General features: G+C 37.7%; 1 protein-coding gene across 5 annotated transcripts; it reads left to right on the plus strand.

Annotated features, from left to right (window-relative positions):
* Window positions 1-75: 75 nt before the first annotated feature.
* Window positions 76-24,451, plus strand: BTF3L4 (basic transcription factor 3 like 4). Of its 5 annotated transcripts, none has more exons than XM_003411083.4 (6): window positions 76-197; window positions 3,584-3,650; window positions 7,655-7,768; window positions 20,298-20,499; window positions 21,349-21,408; window positions 21,973-24,451. In XM_003411083.4, the coding sequence occupies exons 2-6, from the start codon at window positions 3,597-3,599 to the stop codon at window positions 22,017-22,019; spliced, it is 477 nt and encodes a 158-aa protein (XP_003411131.1). In that variant the 5' UTR covers window positions 76-197; window positions 3,584-3,596; the 3' UTR covers window positions 22,020-24,451. The 5 variants fall into 5 exon arrangements, with proteins under 5 accessions (XP_003411131.1, XP_010589589.1, XP_023405373.1 ...); XM_010591287.3 differs by lacking the exon at window positions 76-197 and adding an exon at window positions 295-462; XM_023549605.2 differs by lacking the exon at window positions 76-197 and adding an exon at window positions 537-559.
* Window positions 24,452-24,609: the final 158 nt, after the last annotated feature.

The following is a 24,609-nucleotide window of genomic DNA, read 5'->3' on the forward strand; positions in this document are numbered from 1 at the left end:
ATTGGGGGCGCAAAGCAGCCTGGGCTTTGTAGTTCATATATGCGCTCCCGGGATAGGCCGATCTGGCGAGGGAGAGGCGGGGCCGCCTTGTCACGTGGATCCCGCTCCCGCCGCTGCCGTCGTCTTTCTCTGTCTCCGCCGAGGCAGCCATCTTGCTCTTGCCGCGTGCTGGTGTTGGAGGACCCTCCCTGCTTCAGGTGAGACCCCCGGCGGTCCCGCCACTCCATGGCCATAGGCCGCTGCGCACGGTCACCCCCCGCCCTCTTCTTCCGACACCCGCCAACCGTTCGGGCTGCCACTTCCGCCGTGGCGCGCCAAGTGGGGGCGGAGGCGGCTGGCTTGGCCTGTCGGTTACCGGCGGCGCAGCTGGGGGTCGGCACCTGAGGGAAGGTCCCCAGCACCACCGCCCCCTATGGGGGTGAGCGGGCCCGCGCTGTTACCGCCCAGATCAAGTCGCAGGAGGCGAGTAATTCCCCGCCTCTGTCCCGCTACTCATTATTCACAACAATGCCGTGAGCTTTGTACAGCCTATCTCTTGCCGTCTCATTGGATCTCCCCAGTGAGTTCGTTACGATCAACAGATAGGGAAACTGAGGTTAGCACTCCCCCCGTCCCCAAGCGCTTGGGACTGAATTTCGTTGTAGCGCTCTGCACCTTGTAATGGCAGTGTTTGTTTACACATCTGCCTCCTTCTCTGAGACATTTCCTTGCCCATCTTTATAGCTTCATCAACTGCCTGATGTCGGAATATAGATAATTGACCAGCAGGCCCGGTGTCACAAAGTGAAAGGCGGTTTCAGCTTTTGTTTCCACGTTCTTTCACTACACCATACTTGCGTCGCGAATGGTAACAATAGTTACCAATCCATGTATTGAGTATGAGTGTCCACTGTGAGCCATATACTGCTTGATCCTTTAACCTTCACTCTTAAAACAACCCTGTGAATTATATGATGTTACACCTTTTTTAATAGAGGAGGAACGCAAGTTCAGAGAAGAAAAATTTCCAGAGGTCAGAGAATTAGCCCTAAGTAATAGAACCCTGGTCCTTCTGATCCCAAAGCTTAAGCCTCTCTCTAAACTCCACATAATAAAAAACCGGAACCAAAGGTTGAAATTATTTTCTCTCTCATATTTGTACATATTTGCACGGAAACTCTGGTGGAGTAGTGGTTAAGTGCTACGGCTGCTAACCAAGAGGTCGACAGTTCGAATCTGCCAGGCGCTCCTTGGAAACTCTATGGGGCAGTTCTACTCTATCCTATAAAGTCGCAATGAGTTGGAATCGACTCGACGGCACTGGGTTTTAAACATTTGTGAAAGTGTCTACCATAGTGCTTGGAACTTAGGCACACAATAAATATTGATTAGCACATCATTATTCACACCCTTTCTTGAGTCCTGGAGGAAATGGCTAAAAGGTCCTTGGATCTCTAAGAACGCACTGATCATGTGGCCTTAGGAAGTTACTTCTTCCTTTTGGGCCTGGGAAGTGACTTCTCCCTTCAGAAACCCTCATTTCCTATCTAATAAGTTTGGGGGTGGAGGACCTGAATTGTTTTGTCTGTAATTTATACCATGCTACTGCCAGCAGGTATTTAAAATGGCCTCACATTTAACACAGGAATGGTGGGCACAGTAAAGGTTGATTGAGGGATAGGGAACTGAACTAGCTGGATCTTTGAGGTCTTTTCCGGATTCTGAACTTGCCATCTACTCTCTAGACTGGATCCATTCCTCTTTCCTTCTTGAACTTACCCCTACCCAACCTGCTTGTAGACAAAGGACCGCCTTTCTTCCTCTCCTATCCCTTTGGGCTTCCAACCTCCCCTAAATGTTTTTTCTCTGAGATACTCCTTGGGAACAAGTGTTTTACTTCTCTTATCCCGATTGCCCAGGATGGAATCTGGCCTTTCATGTACGCAGTGATTTAAAGAGTTAATTTTGTTCTTGCTTTTGTTTCAAATAAATCAGGACTCTGTCTAAGCTTTGCAGCTCCATCTCTTTTCGTGGAAATTGTTACTTCAAAATGTCTTGGTAACAAAGGGTTTAGCCTATGTCTAGTTCTGATATTTTTTTACTCAGCCCCTTTTTTGCAAGGAATTCCTTAGACTTTTGGTTATTTCACTGTACCTTTATGGCCACATTCCTTTGAGAAAAGTGAATATTAACCCTTTTCTGTGGGTATTTGAGTATAGGGATTGGGATTTACATCAGCAAATTTAAGTCTGTGGCAGAACTGAGATTGGCACACACCTAAGACTTCTCGTTGTGCACACTAATCACACTTCCTCTTGTAACAGTGTTTTTAGCTCCTTGAGCATTGTCATACAGTGCTGACCACAGATTGAACAGTCATCAATTCTGAATGCTATTTGGAAATTGGACTTTATTTGGCCTTAAAGCAGAAATATATATAGTTTAGTGTGTAAGTACAGTGTCATGGTACAGAATAATTAGTAACCATATTATCTTTGATTCTTTTTTTTCCATCTCTCAAATGAAGGAAACAGTATCTCTTTCTTCTGAGCAATGATTATAAAGGGGTTAAAGAATTGGCCAAAAAGGTTTGATAACAGATTAGTTGCTTATTTCCTCCCTCCTTTGCATCTCAGTAATGTTCTGTTGATCCACGGAACAAGTGAAACAAAACCTAACATTGGCTGTTATCTGTTTATATAGTGTGGAATGTTATGACCCATTATAAACTTGAGAATTTTTTCCCTTAGTAGGACTATCACTAACCAAACTAGGATTCATGATTTTATAATGTTCTTAGAATTCTCAAAATCAAGATACCTTTAAAAAGCTTATTTTTGAGTTTCTCTTCCTCTGAAAAAATTAGTGTTACCATAACAGAGATGTGTTTTTGTCAAATTGTGCAGTGAAGCATTTTGCCCTATATGCCGCGAGTGTGTCTTGATAAGAATGACATATACTGTATTAATGCAAGACATTGAATGGACTTTGTAGAGTACTGTGGAAACGCTGTATGTCTGAAGATCTGGTTCTGTTTCCCTATTAACACACCATCTGACCTTGAATAGAGGACGTGACTACCTCATATCTTGATAATTAAACAGCCTATTATTGAATTTCTTTTTCCAGCTGAATTTTTTTGAATTTTCTTTTTGTGGCTTATAAGAAATACAGAAGGTGATTTTGGAGAAAAACATCTACTTGAAGGTTTTGTTAATAATATGTGGTAACAATTTTCTGCCGTAAAAATCTTTGGGGGTAAAAACGAAATTACCTACCAAGATTTCATAATTGATTTGGCTTTCCTGAAGAATGCCAAAGTACTGAATCATGCTTTTAAGGAGGGAGGTTCAAATAGGTGAATTTGAATCCCATTTTATTTTCTGTTTGTGTATATAACTCCCTCCAAGTATTATATAAATTTGATTTTTTTACTATCTGCTTTATACAGTTAGAAGGAGTTAATACTTAAGAATATAGGCAGTATTAATATGATGGTGGTGATGCATATTGCAAGTGCAAAAAACAGAAGGTACTATTTGCATAAACAGTTATTTTATTTGGTAAAGCAGTGATTTTAACAAATCTATTTTTCCCCCCTTAGATTTACCAACAGCATGAATCAAGAAAAGTTAGCCAAACTTCAGGCTCAGGTCCGGATAGGGGGCAAGGTGAGTGTGGCATAAGAAAAAATGATAGGAGAATGTATGATTACCAGATAGTAGTAGTATTTTGGATTTGTGGTCATTGAAAAATCTAAGATCTTTTCAATACTCAAGACAAACCACATTCCAATTTGAAAATAACTTGCCTAGGTCTAAAATCAGTGACTAGAAGACTTTCCTAACTCTGTTGATGGGATAGAAATAGCCACCTTTGTATCCCAACTCTTGATACCTGCTAGCTATATGATATGAGCAATTTTCCCAATTGCGTTAAACCTCCATTTTCTAAAGATTAGAGAAATATTTATAAAACACCTAGCATGGTTCCTGGCACAGAGTGGATGCTTAACGAATGGTAGTTATGATTATATTTGATTGAAGCCATGGTGACGTAGTAGTTAAGAGCTGGGCTGCTAACCAAAAGGTTGGCAGTTCAAATCCACCAGCCGCTCCTTGGAAACCCTATGGGGCAGTTATACTGTGTTCTGTAGGGTCGGTGTGAGTCGGAACTGACTCGACGGCACCTAACAACAACAGCAGCTTTATTATATTGGAGTCCCTGGGTAGTGCAAACAGTCAGTTAATGCACTTAGCTGCTACCCAGAAGGTTGAAGGCTTAAGTCCACCCAGAGGCACCTTAGAAGAAAAATAAGCCATTGAAAAACCTGTAGAGCGCAGTTCTAGTCTTAACACGCATGGAGTCGCCATGAATAAGAATCACCTCAACAACGACTGGTTTATTATTATGTTAGATTTTACCTGCAGGGCATACCAGATGTTAGTGTTACCTCATCTTGACTGAATATATGCATCCATCATACACCTACTGTAGCACTTAGGTTTACAGAAGTATTTAGTGCTCAAGCTGATTGCACATTTTGTTCATTGCTAAGACTCTTTCCCAAGTTCTTACCTATTCTATATTGGTAAATATGTTGAAACCTCATGGACCTTCTAATTCCTTGTACCTTAAAGCCTAAGGAAGAGCTAATTTAGAGCACCAAAATCTTTGGTTTCTTTCAGCTCTGCCACCAGGCTCAAGGAGCCTATTCTGTCCTTACCTCTGCCCAATACAATCTCAGGGAAAGGGAGAACAGTACTTACTTTGATTTGGGATTGGGGAGTGTTGAACTCTGTGTAGCTGTTCTTCTTTGCCATTTACTTTGATAATAACCAGACCTCTTGGGGGCACTAGTGGGGCAAGGGAAGAAGCAAGTAATACTTTCTACTTCTTTCATAGTGATACAGTTTTATGACTCTGGAGCCATATTAGCACCCTCATGTAACCAAAATAACCACATTGTAGCATTAAATATGATGTAATATGCACACACACATACAAAAAAAACCCTGGGGATATTAAAGAGCCACAGAATATACGTGAAAGAGCTTGATGCAGCACTTCACTATTATATATTTTAAACCAACTGGTTGATGCACTCATTCATTTGACTACTGTTTCTTAAGCACCTACTATGTGCAAGGCACATAGTAGATAAACAAGGATTTTACAGCTCAGCTTGGAAGGCAAACATGCTTAAAATTACAATACAGTAAGTGCTATAATGAAGGAAGTACAAGGCACACTTGCCTAGTAGAGACAAGGAAATCAAAACTGAGCTGAGATTTCAAGAATAAATAATAATTTATCACTAGGCAGACAAGTGGGAGGATAGTGGAAGGCAGGGGGAAAGGGAGATTGTCATTCCTACACATGCAAAGGCACATGGTGAAATTAAATAGAATGGCTTGCTTTAGTTTTGGTACAGCTAGAGTTTAGAGGATACAATGGAAATGAAACTAGAGCATATAATTTGGGGTTAGGTCATGGAGAAGCTTATATGCCGTACTACAGAGTTTAGATTTTATCCTATAGGCAGACAATGGGCAACTATTAAAAGGTCTTAGGAAGTGAAATGATCCTCAGTTTAGAAAAGTAACTGCTGGCAGTGTGTAAAATGGAATGAAATAGAAGTTTAGAATAGAGGAGACCAGTCAAGTAACTTGCCGTAGTATTGTGGGACACATATTTAGGTGTTGGAACTGATTCAGTGACTAATAGAATATGGGGAACAATTGGGAGAGAGGAATCTGGGGGGATCCCCAGATTTCTGGTTTTAGAGACTGGGTATATAGTAATGCCACCAGTTATAAAACTTAGAAAGTACAGGAACAATAGGTTGGTGGACTGGTAAGCCTTTAGACATTTGAATTTGAGGTGCCTGAAGATCATTTGAGCTGAGGTATTCAGCAAGCAATTGAGCTATCCCTGAGTCAGGAACATTCCCAAATAAATGACGATTTATATAAATCAGTCACTGCTATTCCATCCCTCAGCAAGTAGATCTTGTCATAACCTCTGCTGCAAGCGCAGCAACTCAGAGCTCTCTTCCACGCCCACCAGAGACGCTGAGACTTAAGCCCCTGCCTTCACTCTATCAGGCTGATGTACTTTCCAGGAGCCACCCAGAGACTGAAGTCTCTATTGCTTCTCCCTTAGTCCTGTCATGTCTCAGAAGGATTTCGCCCTCTAGGCTTAGGCTGCTTTTGGTAGCGTTTCAGCTCTGCTTTAGGTTACATTTTTGTAAATCGATTCAGAAACTTAATCTATTATTTTAAATTGTTTTTCAGTGGGAAAATGCATTTATAGTTTCAAAATACCAATTAAGAAATTAACTTTTTTCATCTTAGTAGATAGTATAGTTTTCAACCTGTTTTCTCAGGGCAAATTTTTAAGCATCATCCCATTTTCTTTTTCTCATATCCTACATCCACTCCATCCTCAAGAACTGTTGACATGTCTCAGAATCTGACCGCTCACCATCTCTACTGCCACAACCCTCATCTCACCGGGGCTGTTACAGTAGGCTCCTGACTGGTGTTCTTAGAGTCCATTTTCCACTCAGCAACCGCAGTCATCTTTTAAACCCATAAATCACTTCCATGCCTAAAACCTTCCAATGGCTTCCTACTGCAATTAGAATAAAATCCAACTCCTGCCCATGGCATCGTTAGGCCTACATGATCTGGCCTCGCCTGTCTCTGGTTTCATTTTCCTCCTCTGCTTGTTCATTATGTTCTAGCCATACTGTCTTGCTTTCTCACTCTTGTTCTTCTGCTTGGATCACTCTTCCCTAGATCCTTCTGTGGGTCTCAGCTCATGTGTCATACCTTCACAGGGGTCTTCTGTGGACATTCTAATCAAGTAGTGCTTTGTCCCTGCTCAGTCACTCATCACTGTGTTCTGTTTTTCTTGGTAGCCTTTGTCACGTTTGAAATTATCTCATTTGTTTATATATTTATCGACTTTTCCTTCCCACTGTAATGTATGCTTCTTGAAGCAACTTGAAGAACTTGATCTTTTTCATTCTTGGGTTTTCAGACTCTAGAATATTCACATAGCAGATATTTGATTCTTAGTTATGTCATATTCCCCCCGCCCCAAAGTTTCAAAATACCTTCAGACATTATCGGCAGGGATTGGTACAGACTATTAGAAAACATTCCTTATAATGTTTGAAAATCGTTACAAGTACCTAAATTGTTTTGAAGTTATTAATTATTTTTTTATTAGGGAACAACATTCTGAAACATGAAACGATGTTGAAATGATTAAGGCTGGATACTGGGTGGAGCCCTGGTGGCTCAGTCATTAAGAGCTTGGCTGCTTACCAAAAAGGTCAGCAGTTCGAATCTACCAGGCACTCCTTGGAAACCCTGTGGGACAGTTCTACTCTGTCCTATAGGGTCACTCTGAGTCAAAATCGACTTGGCAGCAGTGGGCTTGATTTGGTTCAGTTTTGGATATTGGGTAAGAATAAGAACTGGCAAGAATTGACCTTCAAAATTCTGGGTCAGGCCAGCAATCACAACTGTGAGCTGCTTATTAATTGTTACTATTTAGTCAGTTTCTTACATGGGTTTTAGTTAGGTTGCTGAGGTATATGGGAAGATGTGATTGCACTTGCCAGATTCTGGCCATGCTAATACTTCTATTGGTTATTTTTCAGGGTACAGCTCGTAGAAAGAAGAAGGTGGTACATAGAACAGCTACAGCTGATGACAAAAAGCTTCAGAGTTCTCTTAAAAAACTGGCTGTGAATAACATAGCTGGTATTGAAGAGGTATGATCACTTTGTAAATTGTTAAATTGTGTGGGCAAATAGCACATTCACAAGTAATTGTCTAGACTTTTCAAATGTAAATATCAGCTTAGAAGAATCTTTGATATTGTCAATCCAGTGTCTTTAAAGGACTGTAGGTGTTGAATTTGCTTTTTGTATAAAATTGAATGATTGTCAGAAAGGGTTTTAACAGATAATTAAGAATTTTCATGGGACCTTTCAGACTCAAGGTATTTGCATATATGACAAAATGTGGAAATGCTTTTGAATTTTGATGCAAAATAAGATTTTTTTCCCCTAGTAATTTTAATATAGAAATAAACCCCGAGATTTTTTCAAACAAGGTAGTTTTTTTTCCCCCTAAAGGGCAGCTTTCTACTCTACAAAGCCTCTGTAATAATTATCTTAGCCACACTGTATTGTAACTCCACATGGATTGGGTTTCTTATTTGACCTGTTTCAAAAATTACTGGTCAGATTTTTTCTTTATAAAAGTCAGTAGTTTATTATATTTTGGTGATACCACTTGTACTCAAATATGAGATCAGAGATTGGTATTATTTCAAGAGATTCTCAAAAATTATAAAAAACATCAATTACTTGTGATCTGTTATCTAGATCCACCTCTGTCTGGTAATTCCATGTTCATTTCTGATAGTAACCAGCGTTTACGTTTTCACGCGATAAGTGAGATTTAATTACACCATTTACTGTACGTGGTACCACCTCAGAGTTTTTAATAGATCATTAACACACATGTGCTGCAAAACATGAATTAGAAATAATGTGGAGGTGGCGATTGCTAATAAAGAAATAGCAGAGTACAAAAGAAGAACCAATGAAATGGCAAAGTGATGCATATTCCTTCCACCATGCGTATGTGAATGAATAAAATTAACTGTCATTTAAGTCTGCTTTGTATTTTCAAAATCAATGTATTGATAAAATAATTGAAATTATAAGCCATATGCACCTTTTTTTTCTTTTCATCTGGAAGTAGCTGTGCATTCTTACTCTGAATAAAGATTAGAACTTGATTTGCAAGTCTTGAAATTAAACATTTTATATAGACATGATTTTTTCAGACCTTTCGGAAGTTTTTATATATTTTCAATGACCTAAAACAATTTTCAGAAAGATCATCTCTTGATCTGGGATAGATTTAAAAAAAAAAAAATTAAGTCCCCTCAGGCATCTCCTGAAAAATCCAAAAGTTGCTCAAAACGAACAAGTTGCAATAATAGTCAGACATGAGCTCTGAAAATGTTAAACCTAACCTACTTGTAAGTATTTAGGCAATCTGCATACCTTTCTACTCATCCTGCTCCACATTCCCCCCTCCATTAGCCTCGGTACTGTTAACATTTTGAACTGAATAATTCTTTGTTATGGAAGCTGTCCTTTTTCATTGTAGGACATTTAGCAGCATCCCTGGCCTCTATACACTAGATCCCAGTAGCATCCCTGCAGTCATGGCAATCAAAAATGTCCCCAGACATTGTCAGAGATCCCCTGGGATCAGAATCACCCCTGGTTGAGAATCACTGGAGTCCCTGGGTGGTGAAGTGGTTGACAAGACTTGGCTGCTAACCAAAAGGTTGGAGATTCAGTCCACCCATAGGCACCTTGGAAGAAAGTCCTGATGATCTGCTTCTTAAAAATCAGCTATGAAAAACCCTATGAAGCACACTTCTCTGACACGCATGGAGTCACCATGAGTCAGAATCAACTTAATGACAGCTGGTTGGTTTGGTTGAGAATTACTGCTTTAGAGAGAGGGAAATTTTATTTTACATTTTCCTTGCAGTATAGATTTAACCATTTTATTTACGTAATTAGATACATTAGGAGATATTAATGTAATGCCTCCAAGGGCATATTTTTTTAATCTTTGTTTTTTATTTCAGATTTGGAAGGCTTCATGGTTGTTATTATTAAACTTCTAGTGAGTGGCTGACATTGATCTTCTAAATTTTTTACATTGAAATAAGGAACTAGTCAGCAGTCTTTGATTTCTTCAAAATGCAATAGAACTTGTTATAGTGCTGTGTGGAGGTCACAGTATTATTGCAGTTGAAATTGTCATAATAAAGTACTAATGATAGTCAGTACTTACTAAACATCTCTTGAATGCCAAGCATTTTGCAGAGGACTTGCTAGACAATGGTGCATAAAATGTTATTCATGGTCTCTGTCCTTTGGAGCTAACAATCTAGTGAGGAAACTAACAATAGACAGCTAACCAATAAATACGTCTTTATCTATTTCAGCTTCACAGTATCCTCTTGAGTTGGTTGCTTTGGTTACAGATGAGAGAGCTTCAGCTCTCTCATCTGCCAGAGACCACATAGCTAATAAGTATTGGATCCCAGATTTGAACTAATGTGTATCAAAATTACTTCATACTGCTTTTGATCTTTTCATTTATAATTTCTTATACCCACTCTTGGCCTTTTCTTTTCCCCCACCACCTCCTCCTCCTCCCACAAAAAGGAAAATAAGTGGTATACCTGCCCTGTATCCTGTATTATTAACTACCTAACTATGCAGAATTCATTATTTATGCCATATGGACATAGGAAATCTCCACCGATATTTCCAAAGACATTGCTGCTGCTGCTTTTCAAGTCCTAACAGGAGTTATTTCCTCTCAGAAGCCTTCCCAGTAACACACATAGACATTTGTGCAAAGAAGGGCTTGGTGCCTTTTCTATTGCTACCACAATGCCCTGTATTTATTCTTATAACATTTATTAAACTGGATTGTGAATTTCTCTTTGTCATTATTGCCAACATAATAAAACTTCTTGATGATTCATAATCCCCAAAACATCACACAGAAAATTAATGGTATGTATAGGTACTCTCGTGCTCGCTCTCACTCTCTCTCTTTCTTTGTTTCTCCATGTGTGCATGTGTTGCCATCAGTCTGTTCCAACTCATAGGGACCCTATAGGACAGGCTGAAATCTTTATGGAAGCAGACTACCACATCTTTCTCCTGTGGAACAGCTGATGTGGCATGACTCAAAATGAGCAGAAACAGCTGCAAACATTCGTTAATAATCAGAATGTGGAAGGTATGAAGCATAGATCTAGGAAAATTGGAAGTTGTCAGAAATGAAATGGAATGCATAAAGATTGATACCCTAGGCATTAGTGAGCTGAAATGGACTGGTATTGGCATTTTGAATTGGACAATCATATAGTCCCCTATGCTAGGAATGACAACTTCAAGAGGAATGCATTGCATTCATCGTCAGAAGAACGTTTCAAGATCTATCCCAAAGTACAACGCTGTCAGTGATGGGATATTATCCCAGCTACAAGGAAGACCAGTTAATATGATTATTACTCAAATTTATGTACCAGCCACTAAGGCCAAAGATAAAGAAATTGAATTTTTACCAACTTCTGCAGTCTGAAATTGATCAAACACGCATTCAGGATGCATCAATAATTAACTGGTAATTGGAATGCAAAAGTTGGAAACTAAGAAGGATCGGTAGTTGGGAAATATGGCCTTGGTGATAGAAGGATGCCGGAGATAGCATGGTAAAATTTAGCAAGACGAATGACTTCTTCATTGCAAATATCTTTTTTCAACAACATAAACAGCAGCTATACACATGAACCTTGCCAGATGGAATACACAGGAATCAGATCGACTACATCTGTGGTAAGAGATGATGGAGAAGTTCAATATCATCAGTCAGAACAAGGCCAGGGGCCAACTGTGGAACAGACCATCAGTTGCTCATGTGCAGGTTCAAGTTCAAGCTGAAGAAAATTAGAACAAGTCCACGAGAGCCAAAATACTACCGTGAGTATATCCCACCTGAATTTAGAGACCATCTTGAATAGATTTGACACATTGAACACTATTGACCAAAGAGCAGATGAGTTGTAGAATGACGTCAAGGACATCCTACATAAAGAAAGCAAGAGGTCATTAAAGAGACAGGAAAGACCAAAATGAATGTCAGAAGAGACTCTGAAACTTGCTCTTGGACATCCGGTAGCTAAAGCGAGAGGAAGAAATGATGAAGTAAAAGAGCTGAACAGAAGATTTCAAAGGATGGCTTAAGAAAACAAAGTATTATAATAGCATGTGCAAAGACCTGGAGTTAGAAAACCAAAAGGGAAGAACATTCTCAGCATTTCTCAAGCTGAAAGAACTGAAGTAGAAATTCGAGCTTTGAGTTGCAGTAGTGAAGGACTCTACGGGCAAAATACTGAACAACACGGGAAGGAATACACAGAGTCACTGTACCAGAAGGAATTGGTCATTTTAGGAGGTAGCATACCATCAAGAACTGATGTACTGAAGGAAGAAGTCCAAGCTGCACTGAAGATGTTGGTGAAAAGGAAGCCTCCAGGAATTAACAGAATACCAATTGAGATGTTTCAGCAGATGAATGCAGTGCTGCAAGTGCTTGCTTGTCTATGCCAAGAAATTTGGAAGAGAGCTACCTGGCCAACTGACTAGAAGAGATCCATATTTGTGCCTATTCCAAAGAAAGGTGATCCAGCAAATGTGGAAATTATCGAACAATATCATCAATAATATCACACAGAAGTAAAATTTTGCTGAAGATCATTCAAAAGTGGCTGTAGCAGTACATCGACTGGGAACTGCTAAAAATTCAAGCTGGATTCAAAAGAGGACTTGAAACGAGGGATATCATTGCTGATGTTAGGTGGATCTTGGCAGAAAGCAGAGAATACCAGAAAGGTGTTTACCTGTGTTTTATTGGCTATACAAAGGCATCCGACTGTGTGGATCATAAGAAATTATGGATAACATTATGAAGAATGGGAATTCCAGAACACTTCATTGTGTTCATGAGGAACCTGTACATAGATCAAGAGGCAGTTGTTAGAACAGGAGGATACTGTGTGGTTCAAAGTCAGGAATGGTGTACGTTGGGGTTGTATTTTTCACCATACTTATTCAATCTGTATGGTGAGCAAATAATCGGAGAGGAGACGCTATGCTAGATGAAGAAGAATGCGGCATCAGGATTGGAGGAAAACTTATTAACAACCCGTGTTATGCAGACGACACAACCTTGCTTGCTGAAAGTGAAGAGGACTTGAAGCACTTACGATAAAGATCAAAGACTACAGCCTGCAGTATGGGTTACACCTCAACATAAAACAGAAATCCTCACAATTGGACCAGTAAGCAACATCATGATAAATGGAGAAAAGATTAAAGTTGTCAAGGATGTCATTTTACTTGGATCTGCAATCAGCACCAGGAAGCAGCAGTCAAGAAATCAAAAGATGCATTGCATTGGGTAAATCTGCTGCAAAAGACCTCTTTAAAGTATTAAAAAGCAAAGATGTCACCTTAAGGTGTGCCTAACCCAAAAAAAAACCCAAGCCGTGTTGTTTTCAATCGTGTTATTTGCATGTGAAAGCTGGACAATGAATAAGGAAGACTGAAGAATTAATGCCTTTGAATTGTGATGTTGGCAAAGAATATTGAATATACCATGGACTGTCAGAAGAGTGAACAAATCTGTCTTGGAGGAAATACAGCCAGAATGCTCTTTGAAAGCAAGGATGGCAAGACTTCATCTCACATACTTGGAACATGTTATCAGGAGGGATCAGTCCCTGGAGAGGGACATCATGCTTGGTAAAGTGGAGAGTTAGTGAAAAATAGGTGGATTGACGTAGTGGCTGCAACAGTGGGCTCAAGCACAGCAACGATCATGAGTATGGCGCAGGACTAGGCAGTGTTTTTTTCTGTTGTGCATAGGATTGCTATCAGTGAGAAGTGGCTTGATGCATCTAACAACAATAGCTGATTTGAGGGTTACAAATAAATTTTAGCAAGTAGACGAATTCTCAAATACAGAATCCACAAGCTAAGAGGGTCTGCTTACTGTGTGTATCTTAGACTAAAAGACACATGTTAACTATAACTTCTTACTTAATTTTACTCTGGAATGTTTTAAAGTTGTTAAAGAGTGCTGAACTCTGAGGAATCTGTTACTCTTTTTGGGACTCGGCAGTTTAACAAAAGCAGATAAAAACTTGAAAAGAGAAGACATTGCCATTGTTATAAAAAAAGGAGTTATTAATGTTTTCTATACTTAGACTTTGAAAGCATCAAAAATCTTTGGGGTGGGAGTAGGGAGATTAGTGGCAGGGCTCAAAAACTCATTGAATGCACTAATCTTACCTTCTGGACTGTCAGTATTAGTGACTGTTTTTTTCACCCCAAAACTTAATTTATGTCCTCTTCAGGAAAAGTGGAGAATTGTTTAGATTAAGACAAGCTTCTCTGGTCTTCTATGTATTCATTAATTTATTGATTTGGTATAATCATTTACAGATTTCTTTTACATGTTTCTAAAGACAGAGAAATCCAAAGCTTTCTGGAAAGTGGCAGGAGACTGGGAGGAGGTGGGTGGTGTCAGAGACTGTTTTGTACAAAGACCAAGTAAAGCAACCAGGCTGTAGAAGGAAATCCTAGGCAAACTGCCAGACTACAATCCAGAACGAAATTTCTGAAAATGATTTATGTTCTATGACATTTAAACTATTTGGATAAGCTTTTTATATATCTACTTGAATAGAGTTAACATGTTGTCACTGTTCTTCCCTTGACAACATGAATCTGTTGTCAATAGGATCTGTTCCATTTCTCAGTAACAGTTGATTTATCAGATTATTTAGTAAGAAATGTCACCAAAAAACACTCTGATTCAGATGGCCTGATTATTCAAATCATTTCTTAGAATTTCATCTTATATTCAGAGGACAGCTTCTTAATTAGGGTGTTATTCTGTCTCTGAAGCCTTCCCTATCTTTTCGGGTATAATTAATCAGTTCTTTCTCTGTAATTACACTGCCTTTAGCTTAAATTGCTTTGTTATAATCCATTTATTATTACAACCTCATGTTGTGGGGTGTAATGATTACTTCTTAACCAAGTAGTCTATTTTCAATAGATTATAAAAGTCTTGACAGCAGGGACCCTGTTTATTTATGGCTCTATAGTCTCTAGCGTGCTGACTTCCCATGATGAGCTTGTTTGAGGCTTATTATATATAAAGATACTGGTTATTCTAGGTAGAATTGTTTTTCAAAAAGCTAGCCATAGGGAGCTGAGCTCAGGAGAAAGCCCAGGGCTAGAAATTTAAATTTTGTAGTGGTACATATAAAGTTCACTGTTCATAAGTTTCTCTTCCAGTTCTTATTTTTTCTGAACCACTTGTGCAAAAGGAGGACCTAAAGTTATTGGTAGACTGTTCCCACAGTTCCTTCGTCCCCCAACTGAATTCTTAGGTGCTGAGATGTAGACAACTCTGCGTAATGGGAAACACCATGTCCCGTTCATCACCTTATCATTCACAGCATCCTTTATCTTCTAAGGCCCTGCTCTTTTGTTTTCAAAGCAGCTTTTCTCCCCTTAATAAAAAAATGATATATTGCCATTGTAGAAAATTAGGAATATACAGAAAATACAAAGAAGGCAATAGCATTCAACCGTAATCCTACCATCCATCTTGTATTTCTTTCCCATGTGTCTTAGTTATCTCGGGCCACTGTAACAGAAATACCACAAGTGGATGGCTTTAACAAAGAGAAAGTTATTTCTTCACAGTAAAGTAGGCTAAAAGTCCAAATTCAGGGCATCAGCTCTGGGGGAAGGCTTTTTCTCTCTGTCAGCCTCTCATCAATCTTCCCCTGGACTAGGAGCTTCTCTGTGCTGGGACCCCGGGTCCAAAGGACGAGTTCTGTTCCCAGTACTGCTTCTTTCTTGGTATGAGGTCCCCCACTCTCTGCTTGCTTCCCTTTCTTTTTATCTTTTGTAAGATAAAAGGTGGTACAGGCCATACCCTAGGGAAACTCCCTTTACTTGGATCAGGGATGTGACTTTAGTAAGGGTGTTACAATCCCACTTTAATCCTCTTTAACATAAAATTAGAATTACAAAATGGAGGACAATCACACAATACAGGGACTCGTGGCCCAGCCAAATTGATACACACATTTTTGGGGGGACATAACCCATGACACCATGTTTAAATGCATATATTTTTAGCATATCTAAAACTACAGCTAGGTGTATAATTTGTAATCTTGGTTTTTTCACATAGCATTAAAAAACAATATTACAAAAGTTGTAATTAAAAAATTCCTCTTAATCATTAGTCTAGGTGTCTACATATATTCCAATATATGGATGTACCATAATTTAACATTTTGTTATTGTACATCATAATGTGTTTTGTTTTTTTTTTAATGTTTTTATAATAAAAGAATCACATGTTGAACTTTTCTACACCCAAATATTTATCATCTTATTTCCTTCAGATAGATTCTTTCAAGTGGGATTACTGGCTGAAAGTGCAAGAACATTTTTAGAACTCTTCATCCATTGCCGAATCACTTTCCAGAGAGGGTATGCCAGTTCACACTATGTACAGCATAGCTGTAGAGAATCTCTGTCTCAGCAGAATTTTGCCACCAGAACCTAGAGAAAATGATCCCAGCATATCATAGAGTCTAATGACAGCTGTAAGCTTTAGCTTATATCAATAGTAACAGGTCATGCTTCATACTAGCCTTTAAAAATAAGCAAAGGCTGAGCTAGAAAGATTGAATGTGAGGACACTGATTTATGGAAGTGTGTGCAACGCCCATAATCCTTAAAATCTGACATTTCTCAGCCTCACAGGACTGCAGGCATTTATGTGCCTTTTTCTTACAAGTCTGTTATTTCATCCCATTAAGGTATCGAAGGAAGGCAATAAAAGATGAATTTCCTGATAAACATTTAAGTGCCACTAGGTATAGAAAGGAGTGACAATAAAACTTGATTTTAAGACAACTGTTATACTCAAAACTGCAGCTAGCTGGCCTAATGGGAGGTTGGATACAAAAAATAACATAGCAGAAGAATTCACCCCACCTTTTTGAACTGAGAGGATGGCTATCAGCAAGAGCTATAGGATCAGTTATAACTTTACGAGCCTCTTCTAGCCGTAAAAACTTCCTGCTGTGTAGGAATAAAGCGAGCATTTGATTCACCAACTAGAAGACTGCTGTGATTTGTATCTGTGCCCTACTCAGAGGCTAAAGGCAGGGGTTGATAAGGTATTTGATAGCAGCATATTGGAGCTACCAGCAGTTTCAGGAATGACTTAAAATGCTCCTGAGTTCTGTAGGGCAGGTTGGGCTGATTGCAAAAGGTCAAAACTATAGGAAAAGCCAGGCTGTTTCTAAACCTTTAGATGACCTCTCCTCCAAGGAGTTAATTTGAAGTCTGAAAGAATTTTATAATAAATTGTATAGGAAATATCCACTCAGCATATTTGAGTAACTGTTACATGCTGGACATTTGGGATACTATGTGTAGTAAGGTATGATCTGTGATCTTGAGCTCATCTTCTAGGAGGGTCAAAGACTTAACACAATTATTCCACAAGACAATTCTGTATAATAGTAACACACATGCAGGGCACAGTAGGTGCAGAACCACCTTAAGTTTTCACAGGGAAAGAGACATCTGCAAGGTGGAGAAGTAGGAAGAGGTTCTTCTGAACAGTGGGAACAACATATATAAATATAGTAGACATGAGAGAAGAAAATGTTTTCTGGTGACTAAAAGACACTTCAGTATTAGAGCAAAAAATAAATACAAAGGCATGTGTGTTTTGGACTGGAGTCTCAGAATGCCTCTTCCATATCTCAAGTAGCATCCTTTACCTTCAGCTACCTTTTAAATGGGAAAAAAATTTTTTTTTTTTTTTTTTTAGCATAAAGGAGATGTTTGGTTAGTTGAAAAAGGGACGTGACTGCCAGAATAACTAGTTTAATAGTGTCTGTTTAGTTGTCTGCGCCTTGTTCTTAAATATAGATCAGATGACTTACTTGACCAACTAGGAGTAAGATCATTGGAAGAAATGAAATCTCCATTTGAAACGAATATTGATTGTTTTGTGATTTTAACAAGTTCCTTATCCCTTCTTTTGCCTAAAAGGGTTGTGGAGGTGTCTAACTGATCTTCCTCAGTCAAGCAGTTTGATAATTTCTAACAGTTTGGTCAATAGGAGAAAGGAATGTTAGAAATAAAATATCCTGGGTTTTTTTTTTTTTTGTTCGTTTTTGTTTTTAACTTCTAGTAATTCTTTATGTCTGTTCTAAAATTAACTAAACTCTCTACCCCTTTCTGGGCTTTTCTATGCATGGAGCTACATCTTTTATGCCACCCCATTTATAACAGCCATTAATAAGTTTATATTTCACAATCTGATGTAGAATTCATTTTCCTTTTCACGCTAAGCTCAAACAGCATATTTCAAAATAGAAGGATCTGCGTCAAGATGTAAACCATGATTTAATTAACATTTAGCCTTCAGAAGAGAAGCTTGAACAGAAGGAAAATTCATGAATTTGTTGTTTTTGTCCCTGTGTTAGCCTCTCATTTATTTTATAGCCAGTGATGTATATACCATCCATATATGATATACGCTTTTTATTATTTTTATTTTGCATTCTCTATGTGGCGTATATTCTGAGAAAATAATTCACTGGCAAGCTTTTGTGTGACCGTGGAATTGCATTTTGTCTTAGGGATGAGAATGACATCGTTAGAAGGAAACTAAACACACATTTGAGAAACCTAGGTTTTTACTTAACTGTTTGTCCTTGGGTATATGACTTAACCAAGAGCTCTTGTCTTCAGTATTTTTGTAACATAAAGGCTTTGAACTGGGAGATCTGTCAGTTCAACAAATATATAGCCTAATTTTTTAGAACAATATTGATTTTAAGTATCTTGTACTTTAATGCCTGTAAATCAGAGGACGTCTCAGATTCCAGTGTATGTGACTCTTCTGGAAGAACTGTAGAAATCCTGCATTAAACCATATGATTTGCTCTTCATTTGGAAGATACAGTTATCAAATCTTTATTCTTTTCCCATGCTAAAATTATGTGATTCCCGGATAGATCCAGAGCAACACCCCACCTGATACCCATTGAGTCACCTCTCTCTCACGCCCTTTTCTTCCCAGAATTTCAGCCACTTTAATATTAAAATATTCTATTTAAATGGTCATTATCTTTGGAATTTTATAATTTATGTTTTTCTAAAGTTAATATAAATTATTTTTAATTCTGATATTTGTTTAGAAAAGCTGAAGTAACTATTTCTTGAATGTCGACTGTATGTCATATGCTTAATAGAACTTTAAATACAGTAGTGAGAGAGAGAAGGTTATAGAATTGAAATCATGTTTTTCGTCAGAAAATTTTGGAAATTATTTGTGGGGTTTAGTTATAATTTTCCAGGGAATTTGCCTTTATTTTCTCTGTGTTCCAGGTCTTGCCTGAAATTTAGAAGCCCCTTTCTTCCCCTTCCTTTCTGGTGCTGTCTGTCAGTGGTGGTGATCACCTATGAGGAAGAAAAGCCCACTTCCACTGACCATGGAGAACACTCAGCATCTCTGCTTGATTGTGACAAGGGCAGTTTTTGGATGGATCATGAAATGCTTCTAAAGTAGCCAAGAGTTAACTCTCCTAACCTTTTTATATAATAAGCATGTTACCACCAAGGTAACTTACCCAGTGGAATCAAACTCAACTTTCACAGTGAAATCACATTATTTACATATTTAACTTACGCAAATTCAAGTCTGTCAAAAAACAGAGAATGCACAAGTGAGAGCGAAAAATAGCAATTTAAATAGCACGTGTTCCACCTTCCATTTCAGTAAGTCCTAGGCAATGGATGAAATCAAATCTGAAGCAGTCAGTACATATTTGTGAAAACTATGGAAAAATGTGTGGATGATTTTAAAGGCTTCCCGGTCATGTTTAGGTGGCCAGGCAAGGGGGTGGGGAGGCCTTCCTCGGCATTTACTAGGATTATTGAGGGCTGTTGAGAAGCTACAGTTAAGAAGTTGAGGAACTGACAATATCCTCTACAGAGGATAACATGATGACAAGAACAAGTTGGAATATTTGTAAATTTAATTGTCCTTAGGAGTGAAAAATCTGAATGATTAAATTTCTGAGTGTTCTTTATGGATTTTTCAGTGGTTATTTTTACGATACACTGTTTCCCCTTATAGCCAGTCCTCTAACTATGATGCTGCTCCACCAGATGGTAACTGCACCAATTTTGTTTGGTAGTATAAATTGAAATACTCTAATGGGTAATTTCATTAAGAAGCCAGTTCTTGGTTAATAATTCCATTTTTTTTTTAAATCTGTGGGCCTGAACTTCGTTCTCACAGTGGAAGTCTTTGAATTTAAAATGTAGATTCAATAATACAATGACTGTTTTTTGACCATCCTAGTAATTTGTGCTATTGATACCATTTTACTTTGTTGCTAGGGCCTTTTCCCACCCATGTCCGCTTCTTACTCTAGATAATTATTACTTTGGGATTATATAACTACCAAGTTAAAAAAAAAATAATTGTCTAAATTTTTTTTTTTAATATTGTTTTCATTGTACCAGATATGTGAAATAAATATTTTTTTCTGTGATTATACAGGTGAACATGATTAAAGATGATGGAACGGTTATTCATTTCAACAATCCCAAGGTCCAAGCTTCCCTGTCTGCTAACACCTTTGCAATTACTGGCCATGCAGAAGCCAAACCAATCACAGAAATGCTTCCTGGAATATTAAGTCAGCTTGGTGCTGACAGCCTAACAAGTCTTAGGAAGTTAGCTGAACAGTTCCCGAGGCAAGGTAGGTATTTTAATTTAGTACCTCTTTCTCTCTCCAACTCAAGGAAAGAACCTAATACTTTAAAAGGTGTCCCATCTTAAACTGAAAGGACTTGCCTGTATGTAAATTATGTTACATTTTATAAAGTTCACTTTTATGCTTCACAAAATTTTGAGTTTATTTCTTTAAAGTTATGGAATGCAGCATATAGAATATTTGGATACATTTTGGTAGTAATATAGTGATTTAAAGACAAAAAAAGGAAAGTGCCCGGATATGCAGGCCAAGGTTTTATAAAAAGCTAATTTGATTTTCACTTCTGATTAGTGACAATCAAAAAATAGTGTTATTACAGAACTATGTTTTTGTTTAATATTGTTGATTATACTATAGTTGTGGCCTTACAAGAGCTCTGAATTTACAAGGTGATTCTGGTTTTATAATTGTCTGTGACCTCCAAAAATCAAAACCCCTAGACAGTATTTCAGTGTACTACATATCTAGACACTTTCTTACACTAAAAGAGAAGGAAAAACTCTTTAATACTGATTTTTCACTTGAATGTGGCCACTGTAAGTTAACCATAATGCCTTTTTGTTTAAACTCATCTGAATTATTCCATTTTGCATATAAATTATTTAGCTTTGTTGCACATTGAAATTGACATCTATAATTAGTGTGTATCAAGTTAAGTTAAAGTTTTATTGATTTTAGTGTTATTTAAGCAAAAAGATATGACTGGCATTAGATAATATTTAGCTTTTTCTTAGCAACTATATGCAATTTAGATGGGAAAAAAGGGATAAACAGTTCAAGTGTTCTGTGAAAGCATTTGTTCTCAATGATTAATATGAAATAAACTTTTTGTAGTGTTGGATAGCAAAACGCCAAAACCAGAAGACATTGATGAGGAGGATGATGATGTTCCAGGCGAGTGACATTTCTTTAGTTTTAAGATTTTTAGCATTCTATTTGTCACATTTCAGTCATTGCATAGATGACTTTGAGTTTTGTGTTGATGGATGAGTTTGTGAATTTAAGTTCATTCACGTTGATGCAAATATGATCTAATGAAAAAGGATGAAAGCCCTTTCATTTAGAACTTAGAATGAGAAATTGTTACACATAGCTCTGCTGCTAGCATTTATTAAATTGAAATTGTGATTATAAATTTGCGTAGTTATTATTATAACCTTTCTGTGGGAGTTATGATTGACATATGAAAGTACTGTTCATCTTATTTGTTTGCATAGACAAATAAAAGACTAATTGGTATTTCCTTAGGATTACTGTTTTAAGCAGATAAATGAATCATTATTAGAGAAATCCCACCAGTTCACTTCTGCCTCTTGCCCTGTATGTTTTTAGATTAATTCTGGTAGCAACAATTTTGTTTTTATTGAGGTTAGAAGTTAGGAATTCCGTTTACCTCTCTTTCTTTTTTGTATTCTTTGACTCATTTACTGTTCCTGTTTTTGTTTATTCTTTTTCTAGATCTCGTAGAAAATTTTGATGAGGCATCAAAGAATGAAGCTAACTAAAATCTTTTCTGGTTTTTGGAAGCTGGCATGGACTAGACTTAACAAATCAGCTATGTGGTTCCAAAGTTTTACAGACACGGAGAACATCACCTGTTACTAGTTCAGTAATATAAATATTTTGTATATTAATAATGCTGTTTGGTTCAGCATTTTTCGGTCATTTGATTTTGCATTTTGCACTTCCTCCCAGGATCTAATCTTTTGGTTAAAATGAGAAGTACCGGTGCGGTTTGAGGGTGTTTTTGATTTTTTGATTCTTTGTTTTTTGTTGGGGAATTTTTGGTGCGTGTATGTGTATGTATGCGTGTGGGTATGTGTGTGTATACGGTGGAGAGCAAATTGGAAAACAGTTCTATTTATCCTTCCCCTTTCCCCAGTAGAAATAAAGCAACTCTTTACATCTGTTACTTTTTTTTTTTTTCCAATAATGCACAGAGATACTAAAAAGTAAGTATCTTGGATTTCAAATCAGAAGAGATTTTACTATTGGCGGTTGGGTTTTAATTTGCTTTGTTAACTGTCATATTTTTTATACATTTCCCTGGGTTTAAGATGTCTTGAGATATTTGACTACCCACTTCATGCTGGAGTAATTGGGTAGCATATTCTTTGGTACAGTTACCTTAGATTCACTCACCTAGTCAGACCCAGAAGAGTTTCTTTTACTAGCTTTTTCTTTTCTTCCTAATTCCCTTTTTCCTCACCTTTGGGTCTCAAAATGGCCTGGTCAGCCTCTGTTTATGCTCTTCCTCATCTTCCACTTAGTCTGAGAAGGATGTTCTCCATACAGAGTTAAGTGAGTGCCTAATCCCTCTCTTTTTAAGATTTTCTTCCCTCATCCTGAGGGACAACAGCTTCATCCTCAACTTTTCATTTTCCCTTGATTTTACAGTTTGGTAAATTTCAAACTGGAATGGCTAGCATGTGCTTGCTAAATAATTTTATGTCGGCCTTACCCTATATCCTAGCTGTTCTTAATAGCAAATGTAAACATGTCTTTTTCAGCAAGGTTGAAATTGGAAATGTCCTCTTGAATCAGAAAAAAATTGGCCATATACTCATCTTCTAGTACAAGACAGGCATTCTGTAAAATGGTATTCGCCCCAGGAGGAGTTCTTCACCCACTCTCCTATTCTTGGCCTTGGACCTACCTCTGGGTTGGATCTTACTATTGTAGCTGCTCACAGCACCCCTCCTGCATGCTTAGGGTAATGCTTTGGGGGTACACTGAGAAAACACAGTATTTATTTTTTCACCTCCTTTCAGAGGACATGGAGGTAAGTTGCATTCATTCACTCAAGTTTCCCTCTTGCTGTCTGATGGTAAAAGCTTGCATTTTGCTATATCAGCATTTGTTATAGCCAGTAGTGAAACGTTAAGACCAAACTATAACTTGCATCATCAAGCTATAACTTAACCATGCAGCATACCAACTTTTGTTTCAAGCTAGATATCTTTATTTGATATCTAAAGTGCAAGACTAACAACGTATCAAGAGATCTTTAGACACAAAGGCAAAGCTCTTCTGTATTTTTTTTTCCATCAAAACGCTCAATTTATTTTATAAATTTGTTCATTTTTCCTGTTATGTTTTATATAATATATGGACTTAACTACAAAATAAAATAACAGTACAAAAGAGGATTATATCTCCTCTTGTGCTTCTCATTGGTGTCTTTGAAATTTCCTTCTTTTGTATTTCCCCTCTACTCCCCATCCTAAAATGAATTTTAGTATAGTCATCATTTGAAATAATGTCTCGTCCATGGTCCGGTCAGTAACTGCATGCTTTACACAGCTCAGAATTCTGTTCCTCTGACTATCCACACAGGGCATGTTGTAGAGCAGAAAGAGTTACGGAGCATACCTCAAGTGGTTAGGGACATAGAAAAGGTGAGTAGCATAGCAAATGAAAAAAGAGCACTCACCATGGAATCAAAAGTCTGAGTTCTAGTCCAAGCTCTGGCATTAATTATGTGACCTTGAGCAGGTCATCTAACTACTCTGAGATTCATCATCAGTCAAATAAGACATTCTAAATTAAAATTCCTTCCACTTCTGCAGTTCTGTGAACCTCATTTCTCAACTCTTGAGGTGATTTTATCATCCTTTAAGATATCCTTGCCTTTATCAGTATCCGTAAAACTTTTTGTTTTTTATACTATTGTTCCTCTTTTTCCCTTTGGATCACATTTTAGCTATTTACCCAAACAAGCTCTGGTCAACATTCCTTTCTGTACTGCTGACAACAACTCTTAATGGCTAGCTTCTCTTGTGTGCAATGAGCCAATATTCTATTTGTTTTGTTTTTTCATACCTTCCTCTTTCCTGGACAAAGCATATTGAGATCCTTACCCAACCCAAAGAAATGTTTCTGCCTTCAGAGTGGGTAGGGTAAGGGTAAAAGTAATAATAAAAAAAAAAAGTAAGAATATGGGTGAAGCTATTTGTAAATTTTAGTGTTCTTGGTATAAATATGAATTATACTTTTTAAGAAAACTATAGCAGCATTTTGGGGGGAAACCATCTTTAAAATTTGGGGATAATTCAAGAAATGTCTGCAGAAAATTGACTCATGGTCTTGATTTTT

This window comes from Loxodonta africana, chromosome 3, assembly GCF_030014295.1.
Source record: "Loxodonta africana isolate mLoxAfr1 chromosome 3, mLoxAfr1.hap2, whole genome shotgun sequence".
In the NCBI taxonomy this organism is placed as follows: Eukaryota; Metazoa; Chordata; class Mammalia; order Proboscidea; family Elephantidae; genus Loxodonta; species Loxodonta africana.